At 38.7% G+C, this 24,553-nt stretch overlaps 1 protein-coding gene across 14 annotated transcripts in view; it reads left to right on the top strand.

Annotated features, from left to right (window-relative positions):
- Positions 1–24,553, top strand: part of MAGI1 (membrane associated guanylate kinase, WW and PDZ domain containing 1) — a 623,112-nt gene that overhangs the window by 361,519 nt on the left and 237,040 nt on the right. For 13 of the 14 annotated variants that reach the window (XM_027121335.1, XM_027121326.1, XM_027121331.1 and 10 more), the window contains exon 2: positions 11,558–11,674. In XM_027121335.1, coding sequence (XP_026977136.1) covers positions 11,558–11,674 — 117 coding nt within the window. Of the gene's footprint in view, positions 1–11,557; positions 11,675–24,553 lie in introns of those variants that run through there. The other variant, XM_027121328.1, reaches the window with a different exon arrangement.

The following is a 24,553-nucleotide window of genomic DNA, read 5'->3' as shown; positions in this document are numbered from 1 at the left end:
GACACTGATGAAAGAAATTAAAGATGATACAAACAGATGGAGAGATACCACATTCTTGGATTGGAAGAATCAACATTGTGCAAATGACTTTACTACCCAAAGCAATTTACAGATTCAATGCAATCCCTATCAAACTACCACTGGCATTTTTCACAGAACTGGAACAAAAAATTTCACAATTTGTATGGAAACACAAAAGACCCTGAAGAGCCAAAGCAATCTTGAGAATGAAAAACGGAACTGGAGGAATCAGGCTCCCTGACTTCAGAGTATACTACTAACCTACAGTAATCAAGGCAGTATGGTAGTGGCACAAAAACAGAAATATAGATCAATGGAACAGGATAGAAAGCCCTGAGATAAACCCACACACATATGGTCACCTTATCTTTGATAAAGGAGGCAGGAATGTACAGTGGAGAAAAGACAGCCTCTTCAGTAAGTGGTGCTGGGAAAACTGGAAAGATACATGTAAAAGTATGAGATTAGATCACTTCCTAACACCATACACAAAAATAAGCTCCAAATAGATTGAAGACCTAAATGTAAGGCCAGAAACTATCAAACTCCTAGAGGAAAACATAGGCAGAACAGTCTATGACATAAATCGCAGCAAGATCCTTTTTGACCCACCTCCTAGAGAAATCGAAATAAAAACAATAATAAACAAATGGACCTAATGAAACTTCAAAGCTTTTGCACAGCAAAGGAAACCATAAATAAGACCAAAACACAACCCTCATAATGGGAGAAAATATTTGCAAATGAAGTAACTGACAAAGGATTAATCTCCAACATTTACAAGCAGCTCATGCAGCTCAATAACAAAAAAACAAACAACCCAATCCAGAAATGCGCAGAAGACCTTAATAGACATTTCTCCAGAGAAGATATACAGACTGCCAACAAACACATGAAAGAATGCTCAACATCATTAGAGAAATGCAAATCAAAAGTACAATGAGATGTCATCTCACACCAGTCAGAATGGCTATCATGAAAAAATCTAGAAACAATAAATGCTGGAGAGGGTGTGGAGAAAAGGGAACACTGTTGCACTGCTGGTGGGAATGTGAATTGGTACAGCCACTATGGAGAACAGTATGGAGGTTCCTTAAAAAACTACAAATAGAACTACTATATGACCCAGCAATCCCACTACTGGGCATATATCCTGAGAAAACCATAATTGAAAAACAGTCATGTACCAAAATGTTCATTGTAGCTCTATTTACAATAGCCAGGAGATTTCCATCCTAAGTGTCCATCATAGGATAAATGGATAAAGAAGATGTGGCACATATATACAATGGAATATTACTCAGCCATAAAAAGAAACAAAATTGAGCTATTTGTAATGAGGTGGATGGACCTAGAGTCTGTCATACAAAGTGAAGTAAGTCAGAAAGAGAAAGACAAATACCATATGCTAACACATATATATGGAATTTATGAAAAAAAATGTCATGAAGAACCTAGGGGTAAGACAGGAATAAAGACACAGACCTAGTAGAGAATGGGCTTGAGGATATGGGGAGGGGGAAGGGTAAGCTGTGACAAAGTGAGAGAGTGGCATGGAGATTACCAAAGGTAAAATAGATAGCTAGTGGGAAGCAGCCTAATAGCTTATAGCACAGGGAGATCAGCTGGGTGCTTTGTGACCACCAAAGGGATGGGATAGGGAGGGTGGGAGGGAGGGAGACGCTAGAGGGAAGAGATATGGGAACATGTGTATATACATAAGTGATTCACTTTGTTTTAAAGCAGAAACTAACACACCATTTTAAAGCAATTATACTGCAATAAAGATGTAAGAAAATAGTATATTGGAAATACTTATAAATTACTTGTTAGAACATTTGGATATAAATCACATACATCGCATGATCCTACACATCTCATGTTAAATAGGGACCTCATGGAACTCTGATTCCACTCAGACCTGTTCATGACCAGTTAAGCTCAGACATTTGAGTCATTTTGTTTTATTGGCCGTGCCGCACGGCATGCCAGGACCCTATCTCTCCGACCAGGGATTGATCCTGCACCTCCTTCAGTGGAAGCGGGGAGTCCTAACCACTGGACCGCCAGGGAAGTTCCTAGAAGTCATTTTTGACCTCCTCTGTTGCATTTGGTATCTTCCTCTATCACACTGACGAACACTATCAGTTTCAGCTTTAAATTATATTGCCTCTGTCACCTCCTGCCCCTCTTCCCGGCCGTTTCTTTAATCCAGGTCCCTTCAGGTCTTGTTGGGTCAGTTTCACTGATTTCATCCCATAACCTACCTGTACACTTGACCCACTGCACAGCTGCAAGAGTCCTCTCAAAATTTAGACCAGACCTTCCCACCTCCCTGACTGAAATCCCTTGAGTGGGATTCCTAGTGACCTTAGAATAAAATACGGACTTTTTCTCATGGCCTGCGAGGTACAAAATTATCTGGTCCCTGCTTCTCTTTGTAACCTCAGTCTGAGCCTACCCCTTGTCCAAACATCGTGCTGTTTCTCTAACATGTGAGCCTCTTTTCTGCTTCTGAAACTTTTGCAAATGCTGTCCTTCTGCTTAGAATGCTTTCCCCCCACACTTGGCAAAGCAAAGCAGCTTCTTGTTTTCCTTCTCATCTTTACAATTACCTCTGCCCAGAGGCCGGCACTGTTCATTCTTCCCAAAACAGGCGTGTCAGTCCCTACTCAGAAACTCAGTGTTGTCACGCTGTGTCTTCAGGGCCCTCAGAGTATCGGGCTGAAGGCACTTAAGAAGATTTGTTGAGTGAGTGATTGAATGTCCTCCAGTGTCTAAGCATATTATAAGTGTATATGTATGTATACATGTGTATACATACCTAGGACATATAGTACTGTTAATGGTGATGCAAATTAACAGGTGATTTTTAACTTTCTTTGTTGTACTTTTGTGTTTTTCAAATCTTGTAATCTATCTTATTTCTTTATTGTGGTAAAATCTACATAACATAAAATGTATCATTTTAACGATTTTTCTTCTTGTTTGTTTTGTGGTACCCAGGCCTCTAACTGCTGTGGCCTCTCCCGGTGCGGAGCATAGGCTCCGGGCGCACAGGCTCAGTGGCCATGGCTCACGGCCCCAGCCGCTCCGCGGCATGTGGGATCTTCCTGGACCGGGGCATGAACCCGTGTCCCCTGCATCGGCAGGCAGACTCTCAAGCACTGTGCCTCCAGGGAAGACCCATTTTAACCATTTTTAAGTGTACACGTCTGTGGCATTAAGTACGTTCACATTGTTGTGCAACCATCACCACCATCCATTTCCAGAATTTTATTTTTCATCTTTCCCAGCTGAAACTCTGTACCCATAAACACTAACTCCACAGTAATTTATCTTATTTTTACTATAAGAAAAATGTTAGGAAAAGTGTGTTAGAAACAAATAGCAAACATTTTTCAGACAAAGCTCATTTAAATATATGTCAGATTGTAAGTTTGAGTGACTATAAAACTGGTAAATTTGTACTTCACTTTATAATTTTGTATTAAAAAAACCCTATCCTTTATAAATGCAAACTGCTGAACTGACAGTTTTTGTTTTTGTTGTAAGAGCTCCACTGCAGTATAAACCATTTGTGTTGCCTTAATAAATATACCTTTCCTGCAACTATAGTCATTCCTTGAAAAAGCAGGGTGCTAAAGCAGAGAGTCATCAGGCGGTGTGATTAGCTTTATTTCCTGATGCATGTTTTTTTTTTTAGCCTTGAATATTTGAAATGTATTAAAGTCGAAATTCTAGTTGTAATGAAACACTATTCTTTGACTTTGTAGATGTTCTGGAGCTCATATGACATAAGGAGAGTTGTATTTTGTCTTCTCAGTTAGAAATGAATGAATGAAGAGAACTCAAAAATGTTCTCTCTGGAAACCTAATTTCTTCTTTTTTAAAAATTGAAATATAGTTGATTTACAATGTGTTAGTTTCAGGTGTACAGCAAAGTAATTCATATATATATATACACACACACACACACATATATACATATAGATGTGTATATATATTCTTTTCAGATTCTTTTCCATTATAGTTTATTACACGATACTGAATATAGTTCTTTGTGCTATACAGTAGGTCCTTGTTGTTTATCTATTTTATTTATAGTGCTGTGTATCTGTTAATTTCGAACTCCGAATTTATTATCCCCCCTTTCCCTTTTGTAACCATAAGTTTGTTTTCTATGTCTGTGAGCGTATTTCTGTTGTGTAAATAAGTTCATTTGTATCCTTTTTTTTTAGATTCCACATATAAGTGATATCAAATAACATTTGTCTTTCTCTGTCTGAGTTCACTTAGTATCATAATCTCTAGGTCCATCCATTTTGCTGCAAATGGCATGATTTCATTCTCTCTCTCTATACACACACACACACACACACACACACATACATATATATATGTATATACACACACACACACACATATCTTCATTATCTATTGATCTGTTGATGGACATTTAGGTTGCTTCCATGTCTTGGCTATTGTAAATAGTGCTGCTATGAGTATCGGGGTGCATGTATCTTTTCAAATTAGAGTTTTTGTCTTCTCCAGATATATGCCGAGGAGTGGGATTGCGGGATCATATGGTAGCTTCATTTTTAGGTTTTTAAGGATCCTGCATACTGTTCTCCATAGTGCCTGCACCAATTTACATTCCCACCAACAATGTAGGAGGGTTCGCTTTTCTCCACACCCTCTCCAGCATTTATTATTTGTAGACTTTCTGATGATGACTAGTCTGATTGTTGTAAGGTGATACCTCCTTGTAGTTTTAATTTGCATTTCTCTAATAATTAGTGACCTTGAGCATCTTTTCACGTGCCTGTGTCTTCTTTGGAAAAATACCTATTTAGGTCTTCTGTCCATTTTTTTATTGCATTTGTTTTTTTGTTGTTATTGGGCTGTATGAGCTGTTTATATATGTTGGAAATGAATCCCTAATTGGTTGCATCATTTGCAGATATTTTCTCCCATTCCGTAGGTAGTTTTGTTTATGTGGAAACCTTATTTCTTGACCATGAAGACTATTTCTACTGACTAGCATTCTCCCTTAGGATTTTTATTCTAGGAGATAGAGATCAGAGCAAACAGAGTCCCCTCATAATCCATCACCTTAAAAATGATGCTTCAGGTTGAGTTGACAGAAAACTATAGCATGGGAGAGGAAAAGCTGGAGAAACAGCACAACTCAGTTATTTTTAGGGGATTGTTTCATGTTTAAATAATGACAAGCAGGGCTTCCCTGGTGGCGCAGTGGTTGAGAGTCCGCCTGCCGATGCAGGGGACACGGGTTCGTGCCCCGGTCCGGGAAGATCCCACATGCCGCGGAGCGGCTGGGCCTGTGAGCCATGGCCGCTGAGCCTGCGCATCCGGAGCCTGTGCTCCACAACAGTGAGAGGCCCGCGTATCGCAAAAAAAATAATGATAAGCAAAGTGTGTAACAAATAATTGATGAAGGAATCATATCCAGATATGTAAAGAGCATCTTATCAGAAATAACAAGACAACCCATTAGGAAAATACGCAAAGAATATGAACAGGCAAGTTACAGGAGAGAAAACATTAAAAAAATGATAGAATGTTCAATTTCAATAGTAATCAGTAGTTTTAAATTAGTATAACATCAATATATCATTTTATCTTTATGAGATTAGGAAGATTTTTAAAGGTGGACAGTGCAGAAAAGAGTTAATGATTGTTAGTTTTAAGGCTGGCTTACCAAGTTGGTTCTTGGCTGGGATCTGGGAACTTGGATTTCAGGAGGGTTCCTTCCATTCCCAGACCTAATAGCAGATCACTGTGTTCTAACTGTTCATGCAAAAGATATGCTTTATTCTTTCCTTCTGAGAGTCTGGAGCTTACTTTCATGCCAGGCAGAGGCTGTCTACATGACCAGTTCCTAATAAAAACTGTGGGCCTTTATGTGTAATGAGCTCCCTTGAGTGTCTAACGGGCATATTTCACACATTGCCCTGGGAATTAGAGTGACTCCACTGGGGAGGGGACCCTTGCACCTGATTTCATTTGGACTTTGTTCCCCCTTGAGCCTTTTTCCTTTGCTGATATTGCTTTGTACCCTTTTGCTGTAATAAAATATAGCTTTGAGTACAATTATATACTGAGTCCTGTGAATCCTCCTAGCGAATCTTCAAATGTGGGAGTGGTCTCAGGACCCCTGATACACTAATAATAGCAATATATTGGCCTAAGTGTGGGGAAATGGGGTCTCTAAGAATTTTGGTAGAAAAGTAAGCTGGCACTACCATTTTGGAGAATTTAGCAATGCCTAGGTAAGTTGAAGGTGGCTATGTCTATTTCCAGGTTCAGATAGTTTAGAGCAAAAGAAGATTCACACGTTTGTTTAAAAAAAAAAGCATTATAATGACACTTACTGCAGCCTTGTTGTATTGTCAACAACATTGGAAATAATCTAATTCTCTCTGAAGGAGAAATAAAATTGTTATGTTTTTTAAATGGAATATTATACAACATTTAAAATAATTCAAAATTACATCGATTGGTTAAATTTCTGTAGACTAATGTGAATCAAAAAGACAGAGGTATATTGTTGTAAATTTAAAAGCCACAGAATTCCAGGTGTATACATATGAAAATATGAAATAATGGCTAATCCAGGACAGGGTCTAAGCTCCCCCCTTTCTTATTTAAATGATAAAATTGTCTTAAAGTAAGCTCTGAACCCTTTTCTTGGAAAAAATTCCACACATTACTGATCTGTGTTCTCTTTTCCATTTGCAAAACAAATCTTGAATTTCATAGTGAGTGAAGATGCTATGGCAAACTCTTTCTCTAGCAATTTATTACTTCATTGGCTCACTGCCCTTGACAATTAGGAGAAGATTTATAGACTTGTCCCCTTAATAATTGGCAATTAATTGGAGATTAGATGCCAAAAAGTACAGTATTTTTAATGTAATGAGAAGGTTGAGGCTTTTCGCTTCCAAATGTCCTGGAACACAGAGTAAATGTTAACCGGCAGCATAGTTAACCCTGCCCTTTTGCACATCCACAGTAAAGAGGAGTTTTAGTTTGATGATCATAAACTTTAGCTAGTGTGGCTAGTTTGAATGTAAAGCTCAAGTGTAAACAAAGAGGGCCTATGTCTTAAGAATCCTTCCAATCTGTGTGCCCCTGGTTCACCTTGATAGGTACTGAATATGATCAGTAAGGATCTGTGTGGGATAAAGAGGGACTGTATCCTGAGTCTTCTTTGGAATTTTGTGTCTCACTCATAAGGACCTATATGGGATAAAAATATACTGAATCCTGAGATTTGGGAATGCTTTTGTCTTAGGCGGCAGTACATTTGGGTCCCATAACATCTTCACTACTTACAGTTCAGATGATAACTGTTAGTGTGTTTTTATTGTCTAGAACTCTGGTCTCCTAAGGGGAATATATATCCTAGGTTCTAGGCAATGGAGATTTTGCTGGTAAATACTTTTGTCCTTGTGGTCAAATTCAAGAGTGCCTTAGACCTAGAAGTAGAGTTGGCAGGTGTGACTGTCACCTATCAGTGATTGACCAGTTGGTTTTATTTTCTGAACTACAATTCCAGCACAGTGCCAGGAATATATTAAACATGCACTAAATGTTAACCCGTTTACACGTGTCCAGACAATTTTAGCACAAGTAGAGTTTTATTCCCTTCCAGAAACTCTAGAAGTATCCTTTAATCCAAATTTCCCTGTGCCTGTATTTTGTTTCTGGCCATGTAAGTCAATAGGTTTTATGTTTATCTGCATTTTTAAAAAGAGTAACAGTCCATCTTTGGACTGATCTCAGCTCTTTCTCCACTGCTTCAACTGTTGTCCACTCGAGGGGTAATCTCCACCTTTCAATAAGTGCTTTCTCTTTGCTAAGCAGTGTCTGAATCTCATTTAATCCTCACAACAGGCTTGTAGCAGAACTACTGTTATATCAGAGCTCTGTTTTTACAGATGAGAAAAGTGAGGTTCAGAGATTAAGCAAGGCACTTGGGTTCACCGGCTAATAAATAGTAGAACCAGGATTTACACCCGGGCCTGTCTGTTTTAACCACCAAGATTTACTCCACTCTTCTTTCAGTTTGTTTCTCTAATGGGAAGTTGAAAATTAAGCATTTACAACAGTGCCTACCACAGAGTCATTCAATAATAATGTATAGTTTTAACTTTTGAAATTGATTTTATGAAGTGTAATTTACATACTATAAAATGCACACATTTATATATACAGTTCCGTAAATTGTTTTTATTCTTCCAACTCTCTTGAAAGTTTCTGAACATCATAGAAAAACTATGTACCAGGATATATGCTGTTACTAAAAAAACAACGAAATAGAACAAATCAAATATAACTGATACACATGCTACTACTGGCCTCCACAAGCTGAGAAAGGAGTTAACTACTTGGCAAAAGAAATAGTCCTTGCTAGACTCTTAGAATACGTACTTCAAAATCAATTATTATTGTCAATTTAGAAATTGGCTAAAGTTGATTTTCCAGATGAAACAAAGTTGGAATTTGCTTGCAGTCACATTTCACAGGCTTAGTGAATTTTATAGCCATTTATGCACATGTTCAATAATGCACTGAAATACCATCATTAAGAACCCCAAATGTAGATGCTCATTGAACTTTTTTGAGTGTTGTGGAGAAAGAAGAATGACGTTTTGAATATGGAGTCATTTGAGGCTGTCACTATTTTACATTTCTTTACTTAAGAAGAATTTGGAGCATCTTAAATATGTTTTCTTGTAGCTATAAGATTCACAGCAGGTTTCTTTAAACCCAGCAACTGGAAAACAAGTGTACGTAATCACATATATATAATCTCATATATCCCATCATCTTTACATAATTCTATTGATGAAAAGCAAATCATAGGTGCTCCCCACAATGAATGAGAGGGGATAACACAGTCATTAAACTCCTGGCCATGAGGAACATATGTGCCACTTTAATGTCTGTGCATTACAGTTACAGTTCCATAAGTTTTGATAAATGTATAACCCTGTGTTATTACTACCACAATTGATATTTACTGTATTGGAATCACCCAGCCTCCCAAGTTTCCTTGTGATTCCTCCTTTCAAAGAATTTTTTTCTTGAAATCACTGTTGACTCTCAGGAAGTTGTAAAAAAATAGTTCAGACTTCCTGTGTACCCTTCACCCTGTTTCTTCCAGTGGTAACATCCTTACATAACTACAGTACAGTTGCAAAGCCAGGAAACTGACATAGATACACTCCATAGATCTTATTCCCTTGTGTGTTAGTCTCTGCCTACCCTCAGCCCCAGGTAACTGCTGGACTGCTTTCTATCACTATAGTTTAGCCTGTTCTGAAGCTTTATATATAAGTGGAATCATACAGTATGTTCTCTTTTGTGTCTAGCTTCTTTTGCTCAGCATTATGTGTTTGAGATTCATCCGTATTACTGTATGTGTTAGTGGTTTGTTCTTTTCAATTTTTGTGCTGCATCCTATTTGAATATAGTACAGTTTGCTTATCCATTCACCTGTTGATGGACGTTTGGGTTGTTTCCAATTTGGGGCTATTATATAATGAATAAAGTTGCTGTGAGGATTCATCTATAAGTTGTGCGTGCACATGCGCGTCTGAGTGTGTGTACTTGTTTTCATTTCTCTTGCATAAACAGTAGTGGAATTGTTGGGTTATTTGGTTAGTGAAGGTTTAACTCTATAAGATACTGTCAAATTGTTTTCCCAAGGGGATGAAACGTTTTATACACCCACTAGCAGTATAAAAAGAGTTCCTGTTGTTTCTCAGGCTTGCTCTCGCTTGATTTTGATGTTGCCATTCTGGCAGGTAGGTGCTGGGATCTCATTGTGGTGTTAATTTGCCCTTTTCTGATAACTAGTGAAATTGAATATCTTTTCATGTGCTTAATGGACAATCATATATATATATATTTTGTAAACTGTCTATTCAAACCTTGTGCCCATTTTAAGGAGGGGTGGGAAGTGGGGTTTGTGTGTGTCTTCTTCATTTAATAAATATTTGATGACTAATTAAATGTTTATTGAACGACCTGAGATTGACCTATGAATTTTTGTTTTGGCCACTTGAAGCCTTACAGGTACTACAACTCAAATAAAAGAGTCAAATTGGGTTTCATTAGTCTATTCTAAAATGATCAGCTAAAGCAGGGAATCTGGTTTTGAACATGATACTAAAATAAAGATCAGTAGTTTCCTCCCCTACATAGGTCATAGCATCTTCTGAACCATGGCTGTCATCCCCATGACTTGCTCGTTTTGACCATGGGAAAATTGTCATCTGAAGATGTGAATTTTGAGGTTCACATGGATACTGCCTTGCTGCATTGTTTCTCTAATGCTAGAAATGCTCCTACCTAATTTTTATCTTGTCAAAAAATGGAAGGACAATCTTAGCCTTGTTATTTTTAGTTGTCACTGAAGCAGTTTTCTCCATTAAGAATGAATATTAGCGAGGTTGATCTATAAGCCTTCTGCTGATCCTGTAGACTATAATTTGTGTTTATAATTAAAAAAAAAAGTTTGGTTACCTTCTCCGTTCTATGATACACTTTTGTAACAATATACTTTTTTTTAGCTTTTGTTTTGTTCTGTTAACTGTAGAGAGTTAAAGAGAAATAAACACATAGACCAGCCCAGGTAACTACTGCTTAAACAGCAACAAAATTTGAAAAAAAATATGTTTAGTGTTTATAAATCAACACAGAAAAGTAACATCTGTGTATCTGTATCTGTCTATGTAATGAAGAATGATGTCTCCTCCTTTATTTCCCAAACTCAAGTCCTTCTCCCTAAAGGAAACGGTTGTTAAAACTTTCTGATGATTCCTTCCATTAATACATGCTCTCTCCTTTTCTTTGTTCTTCTCACACAAAAGTGGTCAGGTAGTAGGTACAATTCCACAGGTTTTCCTGCAGTACAAGCACATGAAGATGTAGCTTTCACAGAGTAGTTATGTGGGTGAACTGTGCTTTACTTCGTTGATCCCTGGTGGTTGTTTCCAGGTTTTTGGTGTTTATTTTTATTTATTTTCTGTTATAAAAATGCTGCAATAAACAATACTAGAGATTTGGGCAGACTTTTGCAAATGTATAGGGTAAATCTGTTCCAGTTGGGTCCCTGGTCAAAGGACACTTTGTAATTTGTCAGCTATTGCTAGATTGCCCTCTTTAAGGTTTCAGCCACATCCACTCCATCTAATAGTGTCTGCAAGTGTCTACAGCACATATTTTAAATGTAATAGCCTCATTTCAATTCTTTGTTATTTGAGCCTCCTAGTGTTATGTGAACTGGGACCTCCAAATTAATGCTGTTTCAATGCTGTTTTATCTTTATTACATTCTTCCTTGCTTTTTCCCCTGCAGAGGAAAACCTAAAGTAAGTCTTCTTGATGACTGAGGGCGGCGGACTAGAATGGCTTTGCGTGGCTTTCCCTCACACAGCTCTCAGGCTGCTCAGTCTCTAGGAAGCCCGATGGTTGATGCATTCTGTTTTATGTATTTCCTGTAGGAGGAAAGCTGAACAAGGACCTGCGACATTTTCTCAATCAGCGGTTCCAGAAAGGGTCGCCTGATCATGAGCTCCAGCAGACCATAAGAGATAACCTTTACCGCCATGCTGTGCCTTGTAAGTAGCCAGTTTGGAGCGTCTTACTGCGGGGTGGGTGGGTGAAAAGTTGAGGGGAGAACTAAGAGCTCAACAGCTGGTTCTGGGACACTTGGCAGTTTGCTCACGTAGTGACTCCGTAAGTCCAGGGAGTCATGATTGACAACAGGACATGCAGTACTGCGCCAGGTAAATTACTCGGTTTTCAAGTTCTGGCTTGAGAATACTGGGCAAATTATTTATCCTTTGTAAGGTCCAGTTTTCACAACCGTGAAAAGGACATCTCACTCCTACTAACTTCACAGAACTGTTAGGAAGTCAAAGTCAAATGCTCGTCAAAGCATTTGTGTACAGTATGGGCGTGGTGTAAGCCTCATAAGTGTTAACCATGATTGTCATTAATGGGGTGGACCAGGCCAGAGGACTTCATGCTCACCTCTGAGGAGATCCATGGGACTCCGATAGCCTCTCAGCAAAGGGAATGCCTCAGTGGACTCTCTCTTCTTCTCCACCTTTATCAGATTCATAAATCATGATTTCACATAGGATTTTCTTTGAAGAAATGGTTTCCACAGATTAAAAAACCCAAAGCCCCAGACCCATTAGATCAGACCAAATCTGAGAAAGCAAGACATAAAATGTAGGGACTATGACATCAGGGATTTTGTGGCATGGAAGGAAGAAAGGAAAGAAGGAAGGGAGGAGGGAATCAGCCTATGGGGTAGATGAATTGGCAGCTCAGTGGTCATGAGGTATTGCCATGCTCTACCAAACTACATTGCTGTACAGCTCATTATGAGGTGGGAATTCTGGGAAGACATACAGTTATTTGCTTTCATTCAAAAGAAGAAGAAAGAATGATTCTGATTTTATTGCTTGGGAGTTTTCTTTTCTCCTATTACCCAGTCCTTCAAAGTTTGACAGGTGTTTAGAAATATTTTTTTTAATCAGCAAAAACAAGGAGGAATAATTTGAAGTTCAAGGTACCCTGCTTATGGCTGTGATTTGTTTGCTATGAATATTTTCTTTAAAAAATAATATTTTGCTAGTGATGTCCTAGAGTGCTATTGTTTCCTCGTACTACTGCAAAATAATGAACAGAACTGATTTCAGGCATACCATGGATCTGCAAGGACTTAGACTGGAAGTCTAGATGGGAAACTTTAGCGATCAGAGTTTAGAACAGCCCTGCCTTGCTCTTCACTTATTAATAAAACCAAGGCTCCAAGAGGAAAAGAGGTTGACTACAGGTAACTTGGGTCAGTGCCGCCAGGTTGCTTCTTTCTGCTGAGTGGCAGAGCTGCATTTGACAGAGAAAACATGATAATGTATTAATGTGAATCTCTGGCCCTCAGTTCTTTTAATTTTGCATCATTAGAATTGAAAACTATAATTCTAATAATATCCTAATAATAATTCCTTACACTTGGATTAGTAATAATAATTCCTAATGTCAGTCTCATGAATGAGGCAGGGATTATCTATCTGTTTTTTATAGAAATAAAGAAAGAAACCAAGACACGAAGATAAGCCAATAAAAACAAGGCTAAAGGTGATCAGGGCCTTACATCATTGCCTCATCTCTGATATACTGTCCAGATTTACTCTTAGAATATTCCTTTGAGGTTGGGATTTTTAATACCCATTTTACAGGTGAGGAAACAGAGACACAGCACGACCAAGTAACTGTTAAATCGCAGTTCCAGGGTTTTGGGACTTGTAAGCCATCCAGGGCTATTTTTGTAGCTCGACCATTGCTGCCTCTGAAGTTCTAGTACAGCAGATTGGATGCAGTTTTGCAGAATTCAGTAATTGCAGAATCATGATTGTTCTCTGTGTAATTTTTCCCCTACTCAGATTCCAATTTAAGAAATGGGGAATGAAGCAAATGAGCACACCATTTCTTGACGCATCTGTGGTGTTACTATGGTTACATTTTGGCAAGCTTTTCCATTTATTTTTGCCACTGATTTATTGGACCTGACTGTGAGCTAAATGGCTTGATTTTAAGCTTACCACTGTGTAGGAATTGGGGCAAAAATGACCTCAGCCTTTTAAAACAGTGGAAAATCATGTTTTGTCTTTGCTGTATAATGCCATTGGTATTGATGTTTCATTTCTATGAAACCAGTAAATCAGGAACTGAGAATGAGGAAAGGGTCTTCCTACTAAAGAGAAAACAAGAAACATTTCACTTTATATTTCCTGCATAAAACAGGAAGGAAATTCAGGAAGAGGTCTGTTTCTGAGTCTGGCACAGTATGTGTGTCTTTGAACATGAGTAGACCAGGGGTGACTTGGGATTCAGTTATGGGCTTGGGTAACTGGGGCCACATTTGTGTTTATTTTGATTCTTTGGCCCATGTGACTGGTAGAGCAGAACTCTGTACCAGGCTGTTGTGCTCATGGATTAGAAAGCCTTTGATTGGAGCATGGATCCTCCCAGTGATAGTGTAACTGTGCCACAGGGAAATGAGCTCCTGTAATCTGTATTTTCCAGAACTTCCTGCTGCCAATAGGTCAGTGACTTCAGTCTTTTGAGAAGGGATGATCTCATGAACAGGTGTTTGCGAGCTGGGGTAGACTTCCTGTACATTTTAGGAGGTTCACATGTCATTAGAAATTAACAAACAAAACCTGTTTGTTCTCAAGTTTGTTTTAGTGTCATCATAGTGTAGTAGAGCCTTCTGGGCACCGTGATGGATTTTGCCATTCAGGATTCCATTTTACCCTAATTCTTTGGCAAGGAAAATGCAGGTAATAGCATCCCTCTTTTACAGGTAAGAAAGTGAAGTAACAGATGTAACTTCCTCAAAATCTTATCAGTTCTAAATGCCACATTACTCACTTCTCAATACAGTGCTCCTTTTTTTAATTGGCTTTATTGAGGTATAATTCATATATCATACAATTCACCACTCAGAGTGTTCATCCAATGCTATTTTTGCTATAGTTATTATTATTCTCCACTTCGCTTTTGCTTTGATTCAAAAACATTTATTATTTCCATGGTATGAAAAATGTCATCATAGTTAAAATTTAATTATATTATCATTGAAAATCACTACCCCCAAAAATTTATGGCCAAAAAAAAAAAAAATAAAAAGAACTAGATGCAGAATGAGTCAGCCCTGGTGTGAAATCTGAGGGCTGTTCTGTAGCTGGCTGGCCTGGTATGGGTCGTGTAACCTCTCTGAGTCTTTTTTTAACTCTTCAGTAAAATGGAAGCAGAAATACCACCTCCAGCATTGTCTCACCAAGTACTGACAGAAGCCCTAAGAGATGGGTCCATTGGAGGAAACAGAGGCTCAGAGAAGTATATAGCTTGCTTAGGATCACACAGCAAACAGCATGGTTAGGGTTTAATCAGTTCTCTCTCTAACTCTTTACTGGGTATAATCGACAGTCATGTGATAAGAGCAGTATACCATGGGCTACTGAGAGTGAAAGAAAAAAGAAAAAAACATTCTCATTCCTGAATTTTTAGTTTTAGCTGTTCAAAATCATGGGGTTTTATGTCTTGGGGGTGGGGGCTAGTTAAGGCACCATATCTTACAAATAAGTATCTTCTCTGTGATTTTCACGTATTTCACTGGTGTGTACAGTAGAATTTTAATAACTGCCTAATGATTATTCAGCTTTTAAAAAATCACTATAGGATTCTTTTGGGATATCTCAGTTTATCTTATTTTTCAGTAGATCTTTTTTTGTATACACATGAAAAACCACCTTAAGATAGATGGATTTGAAATGCATGTAAACGTCATTGGTGTTGCTCACTTCTCTCATTTCTCAGAATCATCTGGATACTATTCCTGTCTCCTGCCCCCTCAAATTCTGATTATATTCCCAACCTGCTCCCCCTCAATTCTTTAGTCCTACAAACTTCGTCCATTGCTCGAATACACCTGGTATCTTCTTGTAACTGGGTATAAATTATTACCTCTTATCTCTCTCATCTTTCCATCTAACCAGTTCATAGCCTTCTTGTAAGCTTTAGCCTAGAGGCCACTTCCTCCAGGAAGGCCTCCATAGATTGGCCTATTGCCTTCCTCACTGCTCCCACAGTGCCCCCTCTGCCCCCCTTCCACCGCATACACGCCTGCTGCGTGTCTGTCTGTCCTGTTAGAATCTAATTTTTTTGAGGTCAGAGACTGGATCTACCTCAGTGACTAGCCCACACGTAGCTTAGTGCCTAGACCATGGGATAAATATCTGTTGAATGAATGATCAGATGAAGAAATGGATGAAGGCACTTGTTGTTTTTCTTGTTTTCTCTTGATTACGTAACATTTGGGAGAAACAGCAGAGCTGCTCTTACCATAAAGCTCTCAGAATAAAGGGCAGCTCAGAGGCTTGAGCTCTGAAATGGCTGATGAGGACCAACCCAGAGGAAAAAAATCAAGGCTCCCAGTGAGCTTGGAACTAGAGTGCCCATTCACAGCTCCTAATTACAGTCTAGATATCGCTGTACCTCCTGCACTGATAGCCTCCCTGCTTTATGACTTCTTGTCCTAGCTGATGTGACAACATCTGAGATTCTTGCTTTGGAACGACTGATTTGCCCATGAAGATAAATGCATTACCTGACAGGGCTTTTCATTTACTCTACTGCTGCTGTCAAAATGAGATACAGCTTATCCAGGAGTCCTGGGGCTCCGGAATATTGAACCAAACCCCTCTTGTTCCTTCTCCCTTCTCTGGGCTTAACAGCGATGGAACGCATCTTTCTTTTCAAGCAGAGGTCATCTGAAAGAGGAAAGGATAAGTCAGTTTTGTTCTGTAGATTAACAAGTTGTTGATCAAGGCTCTCCCTAATACCAAGATCATTATAATCTGTGGAAGAGGCACTGATCATTGATTTAAAGGAGTTTACAAAGGGATTAAACGTGTTTGATCTCCAAGACCATTTAAATCTGATGCAGTAAACATGGGTGATCCTGGTCTTTATTTGTAGAAGTGCGATATTCTAATGGGCATGTTAGCATTTGCTAACCAACAGTTGGCGTTGTTTATTATTTTTGAATGTGACTGTGATGTCAGGAGCATAAATTACCTTTGGTATTATTTGAATGTATTAGTTTCTCTTAACCATAGCTGTTTCTAGTTATGCTTGCCTAGAACCAACTCATTCTACAATTAGAGCTCATGATATGAACTAAACCAGTATGTCAGCAAGAGGCCAGGATAAAGAACTGGGTTTTGGAACATTGCTTCTTTCGTAGAATGTGCATCTCTGTGTTCAGGTTGTGTTTGACCTGAGTGGAAGGCTTCAGGTTGTCATACATGAAGTAGACAGTTCTGTTAGCATCCCCAGGACTGATCAGATGAAAGTCACTGGAAACTTTCTCACTGTGGCTATTGCCCTTGTCCTCTTAGGAGAGTTAAGTGCTGTCTAATATGAAAGGATCACTTAAGTCTTTACCAAGCCTAGCCTCGTTGCAGAACTCTGACTAGTAACAATAATAACAGCTCTCCAGGTTTTGGCCTCCTACTGTGTACCAGGTACCCTGCCATGATGCTTGTGCCTAGGTCATCTCTCACTCTGGCCTCATGGAGGCCACACAGACTATTAAAAGTCTAAACTCAAACTCACTGGACTCTTAAACCCTCCCCGTTTTCTATTCAATTGCAAATGTTTGTTGCCCATAATAAGAGTGTATGTCCCTCCTCCCTTCTCCATCAGTTTTCAACTCTTGCTCTCGCCTTCCCTTTAACCCATCAGTACTGTATTTTCCCATGTGCCCCCAGCCAGTCTGTGGTCTGGAGACTCCTCTTATCTACCCTTACTGGCTACACCTGACCTTTCCTTCCTCTTCCATCAAGTCTTTCTTGTTCTACGTTGGTGTCCTATTGGCTGTCCTCTAAGATGCCAAGAACTAGAATAAAGAAGTGAATTGTTCATATTATGGTATAGGGTTCTCTGTCCTACATAATACATATATTTTAACAGATAACTTTAAATGTGGCGCTGCTAGAACGACCCTATGAGATGGGATGTTCTGGCAACAAGGCAGATTCATAGGTAGGGATGAATTCTTATGGTTTTGACTTGGTTTTGTACTTTTTCTAGTGCTTAACACAGTATAGTATACATAGAAAACATTTTAAACACAAGATTGTCTATGTCAAAGGGCTTTCCCCCTCTGCTTGCTGTTTCACTTCTCAGACCTAGTTTCCTGTTCCACTGAGTTTAAGCTGAGAAAGTAACACAATAGTCTAGCCAAGGAGTTTTGTGCCAAATTAAAAAATAATGGGAGCACTTCCGTGGTGGCGCAGTGGTTAAGAATCCGCCTGCAATGCAGGGGACATAGGTTCGATCCCTGGTCTGGAAGATCCCACATGCCGCGGAGCAGCTAAGCCCGTGTGCCACAACTACTGAGCCCACGTGCTACAGCTAATGAAGCCCACGCGGCTAGAGCCCGTGCTCCACAGCAAGAGAAGCCACTGCAGTGAGAAGCCCATGCACCACGAGGAAGAGTAGCCCCCGCTCGCCACAACTAGAGAAAGCCTGTGCACAGCAACAAAGACCCAGTGCAGCCAAAAAAAAACCCAACACCAAATGAGGCTAAATATAATAAAATATATTTAAATTCTTAAAAAAAATAATGGGATTAGAAAAAAAACCTTTTTGTTTAGATGTGATCTGGAGTTAGAGTTTGGGCTCAGATAACTCTTAACAAATTTTCATCCACTTGAATGTCTGCTGGGGCATGGAAATATCACGAGGGAAGCAGGACGATCCTTTGTTTTCTGATAACAACCATGTCATAAATACCAGGAGCACACCACTTCTCATTTCTGTAGTGCCCCTCAGGGAACATTGAAACCATTAGTGTGGAATCTCTTCTTACTTCTCACCAAGGGAGGAGACAATTATCCCATCAGTGAGTTCCTGAGAAGGACTTGGACATTCCTGATTTAAACATTTTCTCTTCTCCTTGGGGCTAGATAATGAGATGTGTTGGGCTTTCTGGTATGGCAGACTGGAGTGGCTGGCAGGCTCTACCCCTTACCAGCGTTGCTGACTTGGGTTTTCTGGGACTCTGTTGTCTCATTACCTGTGTTGATGTTTCTGAGGCACCTAAGGCCCCGGCAGTGATCACGGCACTTCATAGGTCCTCTATTTAAAGGTCCTGTATGTATATGTTTTTTGTTTTGTTTCGTTTCCAGCCGTGCCGCACAGCTTGCAGGATCTCAATTCCCTGACCAGGGATTGAACCCATGCCCTCTGCAGTGAAAGCGCCGAGCGCTAACCATTGGACTGCCAGGGAATTCCCAAACATCATCCTCTCTGTAGACCAGTCTTCTTTCTTCTGTACCCCCTTTCCCTCCCCTTTCTAACATGACTCCTCAAGTCCAGCATTCTCCCTTTTTTCTTTCAAGTTCTCTTTAGACTTTGGGCCTTATATACATGATTCTCCTTTTTATGATTTTTATGATTTATATAATTCTTTTAGGGGGGGCAAGCTAAGTTAAAAAAATGATTTTCCAACATTTCTTGAGTAACAGCCCAACACTAGATGCTAGGTGAGAACATAGTAAAGATTAATAATTGGCTCATTTAGCCAATAATAGGCATGCTTGAAATAGCACATTCTCCGCCTATTCCCAGCATCAGCTGATCCCCCGATGTTCTTTTTTCTTTGTATTTCTTACCATATGTTGTTAACCCTAATTGCCATTGTATATTTGCTGAGTGGATGGAGTCATATTTGAAAAAAAAAAAAAAGGAAAGAAAAACTATGTGGACTTGATTTATATGTGTCTGCTAATACACTCACGTAAACATGGTTTGGGTGGTGTTCTTTATTCTAAGGTTCTCAGGGGTGTGGAACGAGGCAAAGCTATAGGAGTTTATATTTAAGTTTAATTAGAGTTGATGTCATTTATAATCTTCTTATGAAAATATGTTAGACCAGCCTTATTGTTTAATAACATCTGTCGTTAACGGAGTGCTTACTATATGTACCAGGTACTGTGCTCAGTGATTTACAAGTTTTGTCTCTTCTAACCTTCACCAGACTCTGAGAGTCATAATGTTATCACCCCTGTATTAGGAGCATGGCAGTTGAGGGTTGAGGAGCTTATAAGTGTGTTGTTCAAGATGAGCAGTTTAATAATGATGGAAACCAGATAATTCAAACCCAGTTCTCACCTCCCCCGAGAGTCCATGCTCTTGGTTTATATCTCTGGGTTCAGTCAGCTTAAAGACCATTTTTTAAATTAATGTATTGAATTTGAAAAAGAGGCTTCTATTAATAACATATGGATTAGTCCTTGGCTGGGTGTAGGATACTAATATATCTATTTGGCATCCATGTTAATTCATTAAATTGCTTTATAATTTTAGCTGACATTTTTCGTCAAGAGTTGTTGCAATCATAAAGCAATTTCTACAGCAATTTATGTAGGGACCGAGAAGTTTCATAGTATCCTTACCATCTATTATTTATTTTAAGAAAAGTTTTTACCAAATTTTAGTAATTTTAGATTTAGTAAGAATTATTTAAGTCAAGAGAATGAAATGCAATATGTTTTTAAAGAAATCTTGTATCAAATGCGTTTAATAAAACTACGTACACATAAAATTTCTGGCTTCTCTAATGGATAATGTGCATTTATGCTGAGATCCAACTAAGAACACTTCACCAGTTATGCTCTGATGGGCTTACCTAAACTCCATATGAAATGAGTTACCCAAAATGATTACCTTAAATTTAAACAACAAGAAAATGTCACTTGTGTTAGTTCAACCATAATATGAATAAAGTAGACTTATTAACCACTCAATGACGTTTTTTCGTCTTGCATCGAAATGAACTAATTATACATCTCTATTTTGAGGAAATACACTCTAATGTATTTAGGGATAAAGGGCCATGGTGAATGCAACTTACTCTCAAATGGCTATAAAACATTAAAAATGGTTAAAAATTTGTACTATTCTTATTCTTGCAACTTTCTGTAAATTTGAAATTATTTCCAAATAAAGTGTATTAAAGTAAACCCATACCAAAAATGTTTTTAAAAAGCAACCAGTATAGTTTTGGGAAAGGGGGATTTTATGTGAACGTTATGTTTTTGGTTTTCCCCCTTATTAATATTAATGTGTTTTTAGCCTAGAATTGAGATTTTGTTAGTACTTTGATAGATCTTGTCTGTTAAACTATAGCAGGACTAGCCTGAAAGACATCGTGCATATATTAAAACAAAAATCTAACACCTATGGAATACCAAGTACATGCTAAGTGTTTTAATTATGGTTTCTCATTTAATACTGTAACTCTTATTTTCACTTACAGATGAGGAAACTGAGGCTTAGTAAGATTAATGACTTGTCTTAAAATTGTGGAATGCGACTGGAGCTCAGGCACTCAACATGGATACTAAAGCTACCACTAGTAACCACCACATTTTCTTTGCTCAGACTATGTGTACATCTGTGTGTATAGATACATATATACCTACTGAATACATCTTAGAAAATAAATTAGGAACGCTTTTTTTTTTTTTTTGCCATGCCGCCCGGCTTGCGGGATTTTAGATCGAACCCATGTCCCCTACATTGGGAATGTGGAGTCTTAACCACCTTACTGCCAGGGAAGTCCCAGAAACAATTATCTTAAATGGATCCTAAATATCTGCTAATGGGATTCTAGATGAATATAACAGTATAATAATCATCATTAGAATTGTTAACATACGTTGAGCACTTGGCATGTGCTAGGTTTTATTCTATATTAGTGTAATAACTCATTTAATCCCCACAATGGTCTTGTAGGTATGTGCTATTACTCTCCACATTCAGGGAAACCGAGGAATAAAAAGATTAAATAACTTGCTCAAGATGTCACAGCGAATATGTGGTAGAGCTGTGTTGTCTTGTTCTAGAAATTTCCCTCTTAGCCAGTGGCTCATATTGCCTATTATTTATAGCTCTAGAGAACATTTAAATTAAAAAAAAGGAAAAAGAATCAATAATTAAACATACTCCTTTTTGGGGGAGGGGAGGAGATACCTTTTGTTATGCTTTTGAAGATAATTTCATCTTAGTCTTAGATCCCATCAGAGCCACCACATTATACAAATCCAGGGGGCACTATTCAGTTCGTAATGTATGTGAATGGCGCCCTTGGTTGTGGACAGCACCGTGACTGCCTGGTTTTATGCAGTGGCTGAGTTCCGGTAGTAGATACTTAGCTAGCCTGAAAGATAGAACCAAATTGCCATTCATTTGGGAGGTATTTGTCTCAGTCATGTGAAGTGGTACCTTACTCCAATGAGGATAATATCCACTGGGTACTTGAACACCAGAAGCCTAATCCAGTCCAGTTACAAGATCTCTCCATTCTTAATTAAGCTAATTAAAGGTTTGAGACGTACTAGAATTGGATCTTTGGGGTACTGTTATTTCTTTCGTTTACCCTTCCTTCAGTCAGTTGATCCATCTACTCACCCAGCCATTCTCCATTTATTCCATTTATCTGTCCATTTAACAAACACGTATTGAATACCACTGTGAGCAGGTCACAGTAATAGAGGCTCAACATTTAGGGGTAAACTGGTTACCTTTCCTGCTCTCGGGGAGTTTATAGTATAGTAGGCAACCACTATAACTAACAAGATGCAGGTATAAGAGAGTAAGGTAAATCCCACAGTAGGGTAAGCCCAGGACTATATGACATACAAGGACAGGCACCAAGCTCAGTCTTGAGACCAGTGAATCAATGTGACTAGGAAGTGAAATAAAAAAGAGAGACAAAAGGAAAAGCAGCAGAACCTCTTTCCTAGGGAGAATCAGGAAACATCTACTCATGTAACCATGGGCAAATGGCTCTATTGAACATCTCTAGGCTTAATTCCTCTTTAAAAAGGAGTCTTTATTAGGGGTATAATAGACCCATTAAGCATCTTAATATCCCAGGGTCAGTCCGAAGATAATGTAATCCTTTGCACAGTGCTCTCTCCTTATGACTCCTCAAGAATAGACCACTCGTGTTTTTGAGTCTTCTGACATATTTAAAAACAACGACAACAAAAACCAGTGCTACAGCAAAAGATAGGACATGGTTTTAATGTTTGCAGTTAATTAATACTTTTAACATACACGTAGCAATGCAGTATAATTGTGCTGTTCATCAATTGCAAGATGTATAAAGCATTAACTCAAGGTACTCTAAAGGCAGTATAGTCTGATAATAGACCCCAAGTTCAAATACTTATCATTCCTTTTAGTGTGTCTTTGTAACTGTAGACATAACTTTATTTGACCGTAACAAAAGTCTAAATTTAAGGCTCTTCATGAATAGGAGACCTGAGTCAAAGATCTTCTTGCCCCTTCCCCTCCTCGGCAACCTCAGTAGGTATGGGATGCTACGAGATGACTCTTTGGACCAAGGTTTGGCTCTTTCAGATCCAGGTTCAGTTGCTTGTTAATGGAAGAAGCCAAAGTAGGGTAAGTAACAGTCATCCAAGGACTATCTAAGCAGCAAGATGGGCCCTTCCAGAACCCCAGTTGTACCAGGGCTCAGCCTTCTTGTTGATTTTATTTCTCACACTCCTGAAGGAAAACATTTAATTCCTTGGACCGTTTCTTTGGAGGTTGCCACATTTCTAGTTGGGACTTCTCTCCTCCCCTGACCTCCCTATTAGAAGTGAGGCCATACTATCCTCTTAAGTGCTTTGCTTTGAAAAGTGAGACAATTTGGTTATACTAGAAATGAAGTCATTTTCAAGGTCAGCCAGCTTGAAAGATTTATTACTTTGGCTTTCTAATTGTAGTTGCTGTACGTAAATGAACTTGACATTTTTCTCCTTTCCTGTCTCATAAGATAAGGTCATTACAAACAGACCTTACAGGACTGTCAGAAGTTACAACTTCTGTATTCTTAGTTTTCATCATCAACTGATTTGAAGGATGCACATTCCTTATTTCCATCTCTAAATGGTTTTACACAGTGTCAGCATCATTTAATTAGTGATATGGGGGGGGGGAAGCACATCTATTTCACAGGAATTTTGAAAAAAATGTTGCCTAAGTTGTAGATAAAATATTCTCTAGATATATGACTTGAGAATGAGACATCCTATAAAACCATCGGATGAACTGAAATTTGGTGTGAGTTCTGATGGTTTGGTGCGTGACTATAAATAAGTCTGAGAATCTACATGTTTTTGCCCCAGTGGAAAATTTGTGGCTAATATAGATTGTGTTGAATTTCAGGTTTGCTGCTTAATCTAGTCCTCACATAGGCTACCTGCTAAAAGGTGGGCATTCAGCATCCTTCCTTAGGCTAGAATCAGACACCCCATGCAAATCCACCACTGTCTGGGATCCTTGGGGGGAATTTTGTACCTTCTCACTGTAGATATGGATGATTTAGGAACTGAGAAGCAAACTGTCAGATACAACTAAAAAATACGGTATCTTTAGGGAACATGGAGTAGTTGAAAACAATAACTTGTTGATACAATTCTTGCTGTTTTTTTTTCTGAATTCATGTTGTATGTGTTAGGGGCCTGGCCTGGCCTGGCACATCAGCCTTTCTCCTTTCCTCTGTTCTTTTCTCCCTCCCACTGTCCTTCCCTCCTTCAATTTCTTACCCCGTCTCTCTTTTTTTCCTTTCCTTACACCACAGACTGGTCCATTTCTTCCCCTTGTTCCAGACTCTGGCAGTAGAGCACAACACTCAATGACCATTAAAGGAGCTAGGTGTATTTGGGTTCTAACAGAGACCTTTAAAAAAAAAGTTAAGGTAGAAAATAAATAAAACACATATAATAAGTCACATAAGTCTTAAGTGCATAGCTTGATGAATTTTTACATCCATGTGCACACCCACATGTCACTCACACACACACACACACACACACACACACACACACACACACACACAC

This window comes from Aethalodelphis obliquidens, unplaced genomic scaffold, assembly GCF_003676395.1.
Source record: "Aethalodelphis obliquidens isolate GAN/ISIS:26980383/991018 unplaced genomic scaffold, ASM367639v1 scaffold22, whole genome shotgun sequence".
NCBI classification, from domain to species: Eukaryota; Metazoa; Chordata; class Mammalia; order Artiodactyla; family Delphinidae; genus Aethalodelphis; species Aethalodelphis obliquidens.
This window is presented reverse-complemented; position numbering and strand designations above follow the sequence as displayed.